Below are 15,508 nucleotides of genomic sequence, written 5' to 3' on the forward strand. Positions count from 1 at the left end.
TTGGAAAATGTATTGATCCCTAATCCTGGCTTTGCACTCTGGATGAACTTTGTCCTCACAAAATAATAGAAGGTGATTTTTCTTTACCAGCCAGCTGGCCTTCAAATGAGCTACTCATAACACCATGGCAAGCTCTAATCCCAGTAAACATGGAAAAGATGATTTACGAGCCGGGAAGAGAAGCCATCTCAGTTTGTAATGAGGTTTAATACTTAGCGGCGTATTCTCAAATATTGCCGTTAAATATTGCAATTGAGTTCTGACTGCGTGTTACAAGATCAGTGTTTTTCGCTCTTCGGATCATGCAAATGGTGGGTTGGTTTGTTTGCATTAACTGCAAGGCAACAAAATAAGGAAACAGGATTAGAGGAGCGATTTGGGGAAAACACTGATTCCTATAATCAGATTTGAATTGCAATCTGTCTGCTTTTGCACGGGAATAAGTTTATATCGGAGAGGATGCCGGGGGTGAGGCAAAGCTGGGCAACCGCTGGCGGTCAGGTCTGTGGGGTGCTGTATGAGCCTGGTTGGCAGCTTGGCTTTTAATATGCACTCCTCGTGCGGTCTTTAGCTTTTCCTACCTAAAGCTACCCAAGAAATAGGTAAGCATCAAGAGGCGTAGTGTGTCCCTTAGGATTTTAGGGCAGGGAGTACTCTCCTTCCTTGCAGGCAACTCTTTGCCTTGTTTTTTTCCCCCAAAGGGCACTTGGTGGGAATCGGGGAGTAGTTGGGGTGGGATAGGGGCATCCAGGGGATTTTGCAGCCTTAATGATGCTGGAGACGCTTTTTCTGCTGGACATCTGCTCCCGGTTGGTCTGGGGACAAGGGCTTCTGTGAGACCAACCCCGGGGCTTTAATGCGCCCTTCTTTCAAAGCCTCAGTATCTTCGATACAGGGGATACGAGTTCCCTTTTTCAAAGGGAGAATTCAGAGGGAACTTTATTTGTAGAATTTATTTATTTATTTATTTATTTGCCTGAAATACTTCTGTCCCTCCGGATCGCCTTGTGTACTTTACGTGCTTCCAACAGCTCGTGCGAGTGCCCGTCCTGTGAAACACCTCTGCGCTGACGAGGTGCAGAGGAACACCAACAATATTTAAGAGTCCGAAAGAAATATTCCCCCGGAGCGACTGCCGTCGGGGTGTTTTTTGGGCAGCGCTCGCCCCTTGCCCAGCCCTCCCACCCTCCGTCCCGCCATCCCCCCAGGTGAGTCCCTTAAAGCTGTTCCTCTCTCTCTGTGTTCAGGAAGTTTTCTGCACTCGAAGGCTGTTCCTGCGCATCCCCCGAGGAGCCGGTGGGGCTGATCCTTTCCCGGGGGAACATGCACTGAAAAAGGAGCTTTGCCAGACCCCGGCTGCCGGCGCCCTTGGCCTGGACCCTGATGGACTCCGAGGCAGGACTGCATTACCATGGTGATGATCTTAACCAAAACTCGGGAAAACAAAGGTGCTGACTCCGTAACATGCAGGACTGAGCTGGTAAGCGTTGTGAAATCGTCGGTCAAAACTCTTTTGCTGCCGCGAGCTTTGCCGGAGTTCTATAATAATGGGGTTTTTCATGCTGCGGGGTCAGATCTTTAGATGGTTTATGTCACTGATTTCTACCGAGCTGCATTTGTATCCAAGGAGCAGGCGATTAGCGAATGATTGGAGTGCTGTGGCTTTTGCATATGTGGATTTCGGAAAGCACGCAATGGAATAAACAGTAGAAAAAAAATAAAATCAACGCCGCGAATAACAGGGGCGAGATGTTGCTTCACCAACAGCGCACAGATGCTCATCATGAATAGGAGGATGAGCAAGTGGGGAGCAGGATTAAGTGGGAGATGGCGAAGGGCAGCGCTGTGGTACTTAACAGCCTGGAGAGATGCAAATCCAACCACTCTGAATGAGCAGACAACAAAAAGAAAAAAATCAGGGGCAGCAAACAGGCTAAGTGATGCTGCAAGGGGCGAGCGAGGCCGTGGGGCTGAGCGTACCGACGGTGGTGGGAAATGAGGGGCAGCGCATTGTTGGGGGGTGGTGTCGGAGCCAGCGAGGGTGGGAGCAGGGCAGGAGGAGGAGATGCGGGATGCTGGAGAGCTGTCAAAGCCCAGCGCAAGGCTGGTTGTGGGTGTTTGCTCCTCTGCCTCTGCCAGGAGAGATGGTCATAGTCCGCGAAGAAATGAGACCGAAAGGCTGTTCCTCGCAGGGTGTGCTGAGAGCCTCAGATAAAGGGGTGCGGGAACGCGGCAGGAAGCATCTGGCAGGGCTAGCCATAAATGGGCATTTTGAGCATAACAGAAATATAAATGCCTACGTTTGCTGAGGATGACGAACTGCCCGGCCGGGCTTCCCCGGGCAGATAGCACAGCGTGCCGGGGCAAAGGCAGGCTGCCCTGGCAGCGCGCGGTGGAGGAGAAGGCGAGCGAGCCAGAGGCGGTGTTAAATCCTGCCTTAAAAGGGTGTTATTTGGGAAGGAAGGATATTGATATATTGGAAAAACATCCTTGCTCTAATGTTGGCTCCTGCTGGGAAGGCGGCTGCTGCTCGGGATGGCGAGGGGGGAGCCTGAGCATCCGACGCCGGCTGTGCCCCCGGAGATGTGCGGGGCAGGTGGAGGGGAATTTGCTGCAGAGAGGTGGATGAGAAGTAGTTTCTTCTACTACTGCTACAGGAAGGGATGGGCAGTTGGGTTGTCCGATGGCAGGCAGCGGGGGTGCGGAGCTGTAACGCGAACCTTTGCCCTCGCGTGTTTGCCAAGTGTCTCCCGCAGCTCTGGGGCTGGGTCAGTCGCGGGATGATAGTCCTGGTTGCACAAGCCGAATTGCCGGGTTGGCTGGGCTGTTCAGTTGGGGCAGATGTTCGCGAGAAGTCCGATCCACCAAAGAAAGCAAGAATTTTTCCGTTGACTTCATGGGAAAGGCCAAAAAGCAAAACTTAAAGGAAATAAATGTCCGAGCAGCAGGACAGTATCGCCTACCAACGCCTGATGAGCTCGTTTGGTTCAGTTTCCAATTTGGGGTTAGACAAAACTCTTGTATTGAGTATAATTACCATTCCATGAGACATATGGCATCTCGAGATGTTCTTCTCCCTCCCGCGTTTGCAGGCAGTAGCTGGTCTCTGGGGCTGGCACGCAGGCGGGCGCTGGCACAACCGCTGCCTTTCTGGAGCTTGTCCCACTTCCATTACTGCTCCGCTTTGGCCACTCCTTGGAGACAGCTGCCTGTCCTCGCTGTCTCCTGATTAATTCTACTTCCCGCTTCATGAGGTGGGGACAGTAATTCTACCTGCTGCTTCATAAGGTGACAGATAGAAATAGCCTGACGTCACCTAGAAATGGGGCATGTGCTCCAAAGATGACCAGCCCTTATTTACCTTCTTCCCGTTTGCACCCCATCGTTGTCTTCTGCCTCCGCATCCCTCTATATTCAATATTTACAAGATTCTGTACGTGAAGTGGGATCCTTTTGTTGGATTGCTCTGTACAGGGAGGTGCCAGCATTTGGTACAGTATTATTATCGCTACGTGAGCAGGCAACGTGTAAAACGTGGATCAGGAGAGAAGATGTGAACGTGGTGGCCTAACGCCAGCTAAAATGCGGCTATGACGGCACAGGTGAACGGGGAGGTCGTGCTGGTACTTCCCTCAGGTGATGTAAAGCCTCGGTCAGAGGGGATGGTGTTGCCGGGAAAGACACTTCAGAAGCAGAATGTGGATATTCTGGGGGATAATAAAAGAACAATTAGTATGAAAGTGTGTTGTTGCAAACATAGCTGAAATGGCATGTAGCTGCAGATGACATATTGATTTATTGTGTATAAAACTGTCCGTGGCCATTTTTAGAAATCTGATGATGTCTCTTACACTGTCAAGGGGAAAATTCTTGGGGAAAAAAAAAAAAAAAAGAGTGTAAAAAGCATCCAGGATTATTTTGTACCCATATAGCGGCATTTTTCCCTATTTCTAGTGCAAATCAGCACAATCCAAATGCAGAATTTCCAGAAGTGCTGGCGTGAGGACACCTGGCCTTCGAAACACACTATATGTTAAAAAAAAAACCAACCCAACCAAATAGCTACTTTGTACCTAGACAAGAGGCCTTAATGGGCTTGGATGGGGTTCACATACCGCTGCTGCTCCTTTCTTGCCCAATCCAGACTTACTGCTGAATTGCAGCTCCCGGTTTAGTTTCTCCGGTGTTTTGGGTCCCAGAGCTGGGGACATTGCTGCGGCTATTTCCGTGGGTGAGGACTAGGACGGGAGTCATGATCTTCAGGCTCAGGCCTTGACACCGACTCCGTGCAGCGTTTAATTGAATTTGATTTCATTGAGGGAAGATGAATGGGTCTGTCCCCCCAGTCCCTGCTGAAACGGGACCGTGGTGGGCACCCAAGGTTCTCCTCCTCCCCGGGTGCTGTGCGGCTTTGCCAAAGGCTGGAGGCAGGGTGGTTTCTGGTGCCCCGGTCGAGTCTGCGACAAGTGAATAGTTTTTCTGGTTGTTTGCAGCACACTCCAAAGATGAGTCAAGGACCCACCCTCTTCTCTTGTGGCGTGATGGGTAAGTAACAGAAACTTCTGTCCGTGTTTACTCCACCTCTGCTCCCGCTTCCTTATAGCCGTGGGCGGGAAGATGTCCTGACCAGCTGGATCTCTCCAAAAAACACTCCCCTGCAAACCCCAGGGTGGGCATGCACCCACCTGCTCTGCACAGTGGGGATGGAGGAGCCCCCACCCCACCACCCACTAGTGGTGGCCATCACACCCGTGCCACCCAGAGGCGGTTGGTTGTCCTGCCCTGTTGCCATTGCTGAGTGAATTGCTTATCTCCTTCCCCCTCCATGGTGCTTTGATATGTGTGCTTATTTTTAGAGTAACTCATGCAGCTGAAGTTATAAGCGTTTTGGGTCTCAGATTGTGTTTGAGTATCCAGCCCATGACTGTGGCTCGTGGCTGTTTGCATGATGCAAGAAATAAATATCAGTATTATCAGTAAAATGTTCTGCCACTTGGCACAAAGTGTTTGGACGGGCCTCAAACAATAAGGAAAATGTTCTTTTTTTTTTGCCTTTGACAATAACCATGCTATAGGATGTTTAATGCCTTTCATGTCAAGAGTTTGCTATCAATTTTTATGCTTAACAGCCACCAGAATTGATGGGGGATTGGTGCCTTGGCTGGTGATCCTAAAAAACTGATAGTGCTGGAAGATGTGCCATTATATTGTGTTCTTTGGGTTTTGTGGGGGAGAGCCAGTCACTAGGCGAAGTCTCAAAACCCAATTAAAATCGTAGGTCAAGTTTGAGCCAAGCTACTTGGTATGAAAGCCAGTACTTTACAGACAAAGAGGCTGCCCCTTTTCTTCATGGACACAACTCATTAGCGTTAATGGGAGCCGAGCGCATGCATTGAGGGGAGATATTTCCCAAGCTCTCTGATAACTCCACTCATTGCAGGGGGCAGGGGAAGATGGAGAGCATTTGGATTTTTTCAGAGGAAAGTCACAAGCTTCAAAGTCAAGAAGGGGCAGAGACAACCCGTTCCCTCTCTCCTGCCTGTCAAACATGAGTGAGGAACAAAGGAACCCAATCAGATGGTTTTGTCTTGTGCTGTGGCACTGGCAGGCTCTTCAGCAGATATGAAGAGTCTATGCCTAATTGAAAAGCAGCTGGTCATTAAGAGCTTTCCCAAAGACTTCTGCATCTTTGTAGCGCTGCACTGGTCTTCCTCGGCTGCCAAATTATCCTCTTTCTGAAGGAGCTGTATCTCACCTCCTTGACCACAGCTTGCCATGTAACAGTCTTTGTCATGCCCGGTCAAGAGGAGACAGGCTCTCCAGCATGCAAGCACATTGATTGGCTTGGGTTTAATTTTAGGCATCTTTCCTGAACACTCTTCTCGACGTCTCCAAACGTGGGCCATAATCACAGATCAATCCAGCGTCAAAACTTGCTTGACGTTATAAATAAGTCCCATGGTTCTAATAGCATCGAATGTGAAGCCGGGAGAATATTTCGGGTCAAAGGGCCAAGTCCCTCTTAGCGGAGAGCACTGACATAAATAAACACAGTGAAGTTTGGACTAACGGTGCGGCCAACGGGTGGCAAAAAGCCGTAGTCCCATGTACATCGATTCTAGATTGTAATATAACTCAATATACGAGTAAACGTTATCGAAGACTTGATATGTTGGATGATGCAATGTTAGATCAGCTTCTCAAGGTGACATAAATAATCTTTTGCTTTTTAGATTTATAAGAAATACTCCTGCCAGTGTGATGATGATGATATTACTAAAAAGATTGTTTTTTAACTTTATATAGCCCTTCGCTGGGAGGAAGATTAAAGATGAAATGTCTAAAACTATAAATTTTAACAATTTCTTTTTTTCCCTTCTCCTTGATGGGCCCTTGAAACACCTGGGAGGATAAGAACTGTTGTGTTGTTGGATAGGGGTTTTGTTGGATAGGGTTTTTTTTGCCTTTTTTCCCAGTCTCCATCACATCCCCCCAGTGAAAATATCAGTGACTGCGCTAGAGAAAGGTGGCGGCGTATTAGAAAGTCAGGGCATTACTTTTGACTACCTCCATTGAAATTTTTCTGTCTTTGGATGGATGGCAGAAGAAATTTTACAGTATTTTAATAAGGCATTGGCGGCATCCCCTAACCTTTCCCTCGTGGGTATATAAGCAGCATTCAGCGTCTAAATCAGCAGCACCAGGGGCTGCGCTACTCCAGCCTTCCAAGAGAAACTCAGCGGGCGTGTGCCAACAGCCGTGGCCTCCCGGTTTCTGTGTAAGCAAGGAATTATCTTTGAGGCAAGCTGCAGACAGGCTTTTATTGAGGCTGTGACAGGGTGCTTGCAAGTGCCATCGCCCTGGCCGCAGGATCGGAGTCCCGGCGTGGCGGGCGTTGCGTGCACAGCCCCGCTCGTGAACGGGAAGGGGAGGATGGCTCTGAGCCTGGCAGGGATGGATCCTGCATACATCTCCTGTGGAATGCTCTTTTAAAAGGAACCATCATTTGCTTTTCCCCTTGAAAGCACCCCCAGAATTTGTCCTTGCAGAGCGGGGTGATGGACGAAGCGCGCAGGCCAGCTCCTGCATCCTTTGGCCCTCTCCTCCGCCGGCGTGGTTTGGCAACGCCAGTGGTCCGAGAGGCGAGTGTGTTGGGGGGGTGACAGCCTTGAGTCTCATCATTGCCCACCTCTTACCTGGAAATTACTTTTCACACCTCATGGGTGGTGGAGGACAGCCAAGAAGCCAGGAGGAAGGCCAGTGCATGGGGGGTGATGCCCCTCGACGGCATCCCAAAAGCACCCACCCGCCGCTCTGCCTCCTGATGCAGGGCTCGCAGGCCTCCCGTTTCTGAATTTCCTGGGATTTCAGTGCTTTTTTGGAAAGCCGTCAGTGTAGAACAGCATCTTGGTGCGTGTTCAAGCACAGTTGATCTGCTGAGAGAAGAAGCCGCGCAGGGAAAGCCAACCAGGCCTAGCTGGAGCGGGGAGACCTGGCCAGAGGATTGCGTTGAAGACCAGGGCACTGTTCGCCGTCGAGGTGGGGAATTTCCATCCTCCGTGCAGGCCGTTGGCCCGAGGAGCCCACAAGCCCACCGGTGTGTTTATTCTCCAGCGGTAGGTTTGGGGGCTGCTGTTTTCATTTCCCGTTGAAGCACAGCTCCGCGCACCGTATTTTAATCTTATTTGTGTGATGGGAAGGCTCTATGGCACTGCCGTCAGCTAATTACAACCATTAAATTTGTTCCACATTTAGAAATCATCTTTCGAACATAAACGGGGGGCAGTGGAAAATGCAGGCTGCCTTTTCCCCTGTGCACGTAGACCGGGAGACTGAAATTCGACTTGGACAACACGGGGAAAAAAAGGGAATTGGATGCGCACCCGCGTGAAGAGAAATGTTTGGGTTAGGATCCAAACAGAATTTATCTGCCAAAAAGGAGAAGAAAAATTGATTGAAACCCATAATTGCTTTACAAGTTGCCGTAATAAATTATGTATTAATGTAAATTATTTCACGGGAAAAGAACGTAGAGGAAACTTGAGCAGAAGGATCATGCATTATGTATAAAAAGGAACTGTAAAAATATTATAGCAGCACATTTGTGTCGCTGTAGTTAAAGTTGTGTCAGCGTTTTGGTTTTACACCCTTCTCTGTGGTTATGAACACGGTCGTTAAAATTTACTCTGTGTCACCAGAGGAACGCAGCAGTCGTTTAAAAAGCCTGCGGCCATCCCAAAGGTGCCTGGTGTGTCCACGCACTGCTCCCACAAACCCTGGAGCTCGGCGTTTGGAAACCTGGCTGCGATGCTCTGAGGATGGATCCCATTCTCCGGGGGGGGGCTGTGCAAAGCTCTCAGGGATATCTGGAGGACAACACCCATCTCCTTGATTTTGGGACGTGACTTCTGCCCGCGAGTGCCTCATGCCCTGGGCCACTGGGCTCGTTGAATGTGGTGGAGGTTGCAGGGCAGAACAGAGGGATGTTGTAAGGGATCTTATCACTGCTTATAAATACTTGAAGGGAGGGTGCTGGGTAGATGGGAGCAGTCTTTGTTCAGTGGTGCCCAGTGACAGGACAAGAGGCAACGGGCACAAACGTGACCATGGGCAGTTCCATCTCAACCTGATGAGGGACTTCTCTCCTGTGCGGGCGGCAGAGCACTGGCACAGCTGCCCAGAGAGAGGGGGAGTCTCCCACTCTGGAGCCATTCCAAACCCGCCTGGAGGTGTCCTGTGCTACTGCTGGAGGTGCCCCTGCTCTGGCGGGGGGTGGCACTGGGGGAGCTCCAGAGGGCCCTTCCAACCCCCACCAGTCTGTGATTCTGTTCATGTTCTCTCTTAAAAGTGAAGGTCTCGGTTTTGCCCAAAAGGAAATTTAGGAATAGATAGCGGTGCTGATGGTGTTTGAGCATGCTGTCGATGGTCCAAGGGTGGGTTGAGCACTGCCTGCATGCAGACAGCTTCTGGCTTGTCGCCGAGAATAGGAGAGGGGGGAAAATAAACCAGGTGAGGACTGCCCAGCAGCCAGAGCCTGGGACGTGCCGAGTCTTGCTGGGGCTTGTGGCCGCTTGACCAACCTGACGAGTCCTGCTGGTGTGTGCCGGTGAGGCAGTAGCCCTGTGCGGAGAGCGGGTGCAGTGATGGCCACTCTTCACCCGTACCCCGAGAGCTCTGGCTGTTTGACACCCAACATCTCCCTCCCGGAGCATCCCTGGCTGCTCCCCTTACCCCGGCGTCATCGGCTCTGCCACCAAACTGTCCCGGGGACCACGCAGGGCGGTGGGACAGCGTGTGGGTCAGGAGCACAATGCAGGAGCTGGGGCTCAGCTTGCTCTCTCCAGGGCTGAATCAGAGCTCACGATCTCAGCCGTGCTTTGGAAAGCAGAGATAGTTTGGGTTTGGGTTTCCCTGTGGCTGGGCAGCCTGGACGCTTGCGGCTGGAACCTGAATTTAATGCTGCTTTGCGTCGGTCTGAATTTCTTGCTGTTTCACGTGTGGTTTGCAAGAGGGTTCAGGCTCCTGCTGCCGCAGCCAGAGAGGGCAGGAGGAGAAATTCAGTCCTTCCCAGGCTGCCGATAATGCCCCTCTGCGTCTTGGGAGCTGCAAAGCTATTTCACAACCCAAGAGATGCCAGAAAATTCACTTTGTGTTGCCTCCCCCTGGAAATGCGGATTCGCAGATCAAAACGCCGCGAAAGACATTGGCTGGATGTGCTCATCAAGTGACTCGAAGTGTTTGTTTTTGCAGTTGTAAGTTAAAATCCAAAAGGAAGATGTTATTTTGTCCGAGGACACTAACAGCCGCGAAGGACCCGTTTAACCTGGGGAAGAGCGCCCTGTGCCACACTTACAGCACATTCTGGTTGTAAATATTCTCTTGTTGTTTTTCCAAAAGGCAGCGAAGAGTTTTCCAGCGAAGCAGCTCACTCGCAAACCGAGGGGTTCTCATGGTGGGTTTTATCCTGGAACAAATTACTGCCTCAGGGTAAACGGAGTTGAGGTTTGTAATGTAAGAACATTAATACACGCGTAACTGCGGTAGTATTAATGGTTCCAATGCAATTATCGTTATCAGCGTGCTCAGGATGTGAATCTTAGTCTTAAAAAATTGAACAGAAAACCAGCTGTTTTTCCTCAATAAGGCTTTCCCAAGGCCTTTAATTACACCCTCAGCCTTTAGACTACCCCATTTTCAATTTGTTTCGGGGCGAACGGTTTTCTGTTTGCACTGAAAAACCCTATTTTGTGGGTTATCTGGGAGTTTGGGACCGGTCAGTGGTGCTCGGGGAGGGGGGGGGACAGGCTGTGCCAGGGTCTCTCTTCCCTGCCCTGCCAAAAAACCAGCTCCCAGGGCGCGAGGGGAAAAGCAAACAACCCCAAGCTGGTGCTGGGGATAACGGTGCGATTGCCGGTCTCTCCGCAAGGTTTGGAAGATTTATAGCTGTTTGTGCCGAAGCAGGGGTGAAAGAGGAAGGTGTCCCGTATCCTCCTCACCGAGGCCTTTTGTACAGCGTGATGTCTCCGGCCGGAGGATCGTGGCAGCTTGCCACGAAGAATCAGCTTCTATTTCTGTTCCTTTTGTCTGCTGTCCTGACCTGAGAAATCTCTCTGCTATATATAATAACCGTGGGGGGTGGGGGGGGGGGGAGGGAAATAATAAAGATCTAAACATAGATGTAGTTGTTTAGTGCGGGTTTCTCACTTTTCATTGTGCTTCTTAAAATGAGGATGGGGGCAGCTGAAAGGCCGTGCGGTTATTGAGGGCAGAGCCGGGCTGTTTGTGGCCGGAGTTGTTACGGCGGCAGCTGGATGCAGGGAGAAATGGGAAAACTGGCCAAAAGTGGGGTAGGGGGCCCCAAATCTGACCTCCTGGCTTGAAACCGAGCCTTGGGCGGAAGCATTCTGCACCGTTGCGTCTTCCCTCTCGGGCTGGTACCTGCAGCTGCGGGCTGGGTACGGCTTTTAATTCACCCTTCAGTTGCCTGAGTAGAAAAAAAAACCAACAAACCCCCTAAAAAATATTGCACGATTTAGATACGATCACATGAAACTTGGCAGCGACGGTTAGCTAGCACGGTTTGCCTCTGCAGCAGCCGACGACAAAAACTGTCACCAGAGGAGGTCTGTCGGGTGATTACTTTTTTCCATCGCAGCAGCCGATGGGGTTGTCCTACCATGGTTTTCCTGTTGAGCATCAGCGGCGTATCTGCAGAGAGCCCCGTTCGCCTGCGCCGGGGAGCCAGACCCTGACGATACTTTGCTTTCTTCTTCTTCTATCGTCACCGAGACCGTGTGCGGGAATGAGATCATCACCCTTAATCCTCTCTTTCGACACGGTCGTCGGTGGGATTTCCGACTGCGGCTGTAGCCGGGTTTGCAGTCTTCCGTAGCCATACGCATTTCGGCCCGCAGGCTTTGGAGGCGCAGGTTTCTCGGGGTTTTGCCCGGGCACCGCAAAACCCATCTGATAAAAGGAATATCTTTACGCCGACCCCGAAACCGTGCGACGGGTCACCACCCTCTTTCGCTGCGCTGCGTTGGAAGGCTGTTAATGCAAGCCAGATTTGCGGGGGGGGGGGCAAACTCCCATGTAAACAAGCTGAATCAGAGAGAGAGAGGCAGAAAAGGTTAAAAAAGTATATATATTTTTTTAAAAAAAGCAAACCTATTAAGCGATTTGTTGCTTTAAATAAATGCTTCAACGTTATGGTTCTTACAGAAATGCAAACAATTGGCTGTGCTAGGGACAAGTGGGATTTTCAAGGCGACCCCAAAGAGATGCTAAGCCCGGGTTGCTGCAGGAGAGGGACAGGACGTGGGTACCCCATTCCCATAGCACCTTCCCGCTCCGTGTGGGTAACTGGGCAGGGGGACACCGGGGCCAGAGCATGCAGGTGGCCCCGGATTTGAGGGACAGAGGCGAGCTGGGCGATGAGCCTCACAAAGGACCGCTGGATCGTGCATCTGTTCCCCCATCAGACATCGCAGAGTTTATGATGTGCACCGACTTTTGTTAGACGCAGTATCTCTGGGTCAGTTTGAGAGAGATGCTCAGAGCCTTAGCGGGGGTTCAGTTTTATTGGCTTCATTGGAGCAATTGGTTTGGGTTTGGGACAGCTGAGAGTGTGACAGCCCCATGGGTGTCGGGATGGCTTTTGGTTTCCCGTAGGTTGTGATGACCTTGTTGATATTTCCATGCCACAACAGGCAGCTCCATGCCCGGAGTCCATTCCCCTGTCTGTTAGGACCACCCTAACCCCTCTCTCTGAGCTCCTTTCTGGTGTTTTGTCCATCTCACCCAGCAGCGCTACAGCTTTGTGCTCTTCACTTCCAGTTTTGGTGAACTTCTTGGGCGATTATCGATTGTGGAGCCCAGGACAAACAGCACGCATCTGAGACGTGATTTAGCACAAGAGATAAGGCAATTTTATAACTCTGAATTTCCCTTAGCTAGTGCAAGCTGGATAGTCAAAGGCATGTTTTTATCTTCTTCTAGCAGTTTTGCTCCTGCTGCGATTATCATTTTGTCTCTCTCTCCATCTCTGCTGCAGCAACCATTCTGCTGGCAGTTCAGAAAACCATATTCCACGAGTTAATTAATTTCTAGTGGAAAACGTCCCATATGCTACTCTTTTTGTTTATGGACGTGGAAAGCAAATCGCAGAATTAATTAATGCTAATGCCCGTGCTTGTGTGTTTGTGTTTTTTTGTTGTTTTTTTTTCTCCTTTCTGAACCAGAAAATGACAGATGGAGAGATCTCAGCAGGAAATGTCCACTTCAGCTCGAGCAGCCGGGCACCAGCATCTGGGACTGCTTGTCGGACAAGGGCAAGGAGGGCTCGCGCTGGCCGAGGGACACGGCCAGCACCTGCTCCGTCACCAACCTGATCAAAGACCTCAGCCTCAGCGACCCCCACGGCAACCCCGCAGCTCCCCCCAGCAAGCGCCAGTGCCGCTCGCTCTCGTTTTCGGACGAAATGTCGAGCTGCGGGACCTCGTGGAGACCTTTAGGCTCGAAGGTTTGGACCCCGGTTGAGAAACGGCGGTGTTACAGCGGGGGGAGCGTGCAACGCTACTCCAACGGCTTTGCCACCATGCAGAGGAGCTCGAGCTTCAGCCTGCCCTCGCGGTCCAACCCGCTCTCCTGCGAGCATCCCGCCCTCAGCAGCCGGCTGGGATGCCCGCCGAGGAAATCGGCCACCGGTGGGCACGGAGGAGACCGGGTGGACATGCAGAGGTCCCTCTCCTGCTCGCACGACCGCTTCTCCTCCTCGGAGTATTGCCCGCCCTCGGCGAGCAGCACGCCTGCCTCCACGCCGGAGCTGGGCCGACGGGCCGGCGGGCTCTCCCGCAGCCGCTCGCAGCCCTGCGTCCTGAACGACAAAAAGGTGGGGGTCAAGCGACGGAGACCGGAGGAGGTCCAGGAGCAACGGCCCTCGCTGGACCTTGCCAAAATGACCCAGGTAAGAGGCGGCGGTGCCGTCCCCGCAGCCGAGGCTCGGCAGCGAGGTCACGCTCTTCTCTGCTTTGCTCAAGTTCTATCAAGTTCTATCTCAAGTTCTTTCGCATCCTCCCGAGGTGGGTCTGGGGCGTGCGGAGTAACGGGGGTGCTGCGGGGAAGCGCATCCTTCTGTCCGACCAGAAAACCCCTTCCACTCCCGGTGGATTTCTTTAACAAATTCCCGCATTTCTGTTCTGCGCTGATTTTTGCATGCCGAGTCCGCCGTGTCGTTGTTTCCTCCTGGCACGTGTTTCGAGCAGGAATGCATTAAACCCCACATTTTTGAGTTCAGGAGAGAGGAGCCCTGGGCCTGCCGTGGCGCGGGGAAGGCAGCACCCAGGGCACGTAGCCCCGGCTCCGTCAGGAGCCGAATTCATACCGCTACGGGCTTTACTTGCTCTTAGCCTCTGTAATTTTCCATTCTGGAGATGTTATCGCGTTTCATTTTCAGTTGCAAACACAGAGCACAACCTCCCACTTCAATCCGCCGCACAAAGCCAGATAACAGATCTGAAGTGCGACTCGGGGCGGCTTTTTCCCCCCAGTCCTCTCTGGGCAAGACCAAGTGCCCGGACTTCGGCGAGAGCCAAAGTGAGAGGCTGTATCGAGGGACAGTGTGAGCAGCGGCTCCGTTTCGCGCTCATAAAATTTCTTTTTTCCACAGTTTTGTGATTCGACATTTCCCACATCGGTAATTTATAGTCGTAAAGACACCGACACCACCAGCTCTGTGCAGGATGGATATGATGGGGGGGTCCAAAGATCCCAGGGTGGGCTGTCACCTTCTGCCGGGCAGAAAACTTCCCCCATGGTTTCAGTTCGATGTGGTCATCTTCTGCACTTTCTGCTACGTTTCATCCCGGAGGCGACCGTGTCGGCAGCGTCTGCCCTGATTTTCCTAATGCTCCTTGTACAGCCGTGGCCGGCAAAGCCCACCCGGCGCGCGACGTCCCCGTGTGCTCCATTTCGTTGTTCACGGGGGAACTGCTGGCAGCAAGTCATCGGGTGGGATGGAGAAACAGCCGTGGGTTTTTTTCCCCTTGCCGTTCCCCAGCCAGGTGACATCCGACGCTGTCCGTGCATTTTTCCACTCTTATAAGAACGCAATATATAGCAACACGCTATTTTATGGCGTTTCATGCTTGGCAGCGCCGTGGGTGTTTGAAGGCGTGCAGCGGTGTGGGAGAAAGAGATTGGCTTTTCCTCCTCCAGAGGAGCTTAGAGGATAAAAAGGGTGAGGGAATCACATATTTGGGTGATTGCAGGGGAAAAATGTGAGGCGTTTGCGCCCGTCTTTCGATAAACCATGCCAACAACGCTTAATAAGCTAAGCTTATTTTATTAGCTAATAAGCAGGGCAGGCAGTAAAAACAACTTACGTGTGTTATTATATTTTACTGGCTGCAGGTTGGAGTAGCGCAATTGCCCCCTCCTAATTCTCTCCGTGCAAGCAGCCGCTGGTTGCTTCACCTCCATGTGCAGTGCAGGGTGTCCCGGAAGCCCGTGCGGTGGTTTCCCGGCAAACCAAAGCCTGGAAAAGACCCAAATTGCCTCAAAACCAGTGTCGGGAAGGACAAGGCTGCCCCTTCACTGCCTGCCTTCCCACCTCTGCCTGGAGCCTGCAGGCACGGAGCTGCTGCCCTGGGGAGGGGGCGAAGGTGGCTGTCCCCAAATCGGTGTCAGACCCGCAGGGAGCAATGCGGAGCGATGGCCACGTCCCCCTCCCCAGCTCGCTCAGAAAGCGGCTTCACTGCTTGTTGCCAGGCGGTCCCTTGCTTTAAGACCAGCGTGTGAAAACTGCCTTCGCCACCGCACGCTGACGGCCGTAGCGTTCCTCGCGGCTCCATTAATAACCCACCGGCGTGGGAGAGGGTCACGGACGGGCTGTGGAAATGGGCTGACTGGGCAGGAAGCCCATGGCGCAGAGTGGCCAGGGCAAAGAGGGGGAAGGAAGAAATTTTTTACGCTGAGGGTGGTGAGACACTGGCCCAGGTTGCCCAGAGAG

At 51.9% G+C, this 15,508-nt stretch overlaps 1 protein-coding gene across 1 annotated transcript in view; it reads left to right on the plus strand.

Annotated features, from left to right (window-relative positions):
- Nucleotides 1–1,411: 1,411 nt before the first annotated feature.
- FAM53B (family with sequence similarity 53 member B) overlaps nucleotides 1,412–15,508 on the plus strand; it is a gene marked incomplete at both ends in the record, with an annotated part of 33,254 nt that continues 19,157 nt past the window's right edge. The window contains 3 exons of the mRNA XM_082486563.1: nucleotides 1,412–1,480; nucleotides 4,494–4,545; nucleotides 12,741–13,465. Of these exons, the coding sequence (XP_082342689.1) occupies nucleotides 1,412–1,480; nucleotides 4,494–4,545; nucleotides 12,741–13,465 (846 nt within the window). The remainder of the gene's footprint in view (nucleotides 1,481–4,493; nucleotides 4,546–12,740; nucleotides 13,466–15,508) is intronic.

The sequence above is a fragment of the Vanellus vanellus genome (assembly GCF_965231255.1).
Source record: "Vanellus vanellus genome assembly, chromosome: 7".
NCBI classification, from domain to species: domain Eukaryota; kingdom Metazoa; phylum Chordata; class Aves; order Charadriiformes; family Charadriidae; genus Vanellus; species Vanellus vanellus.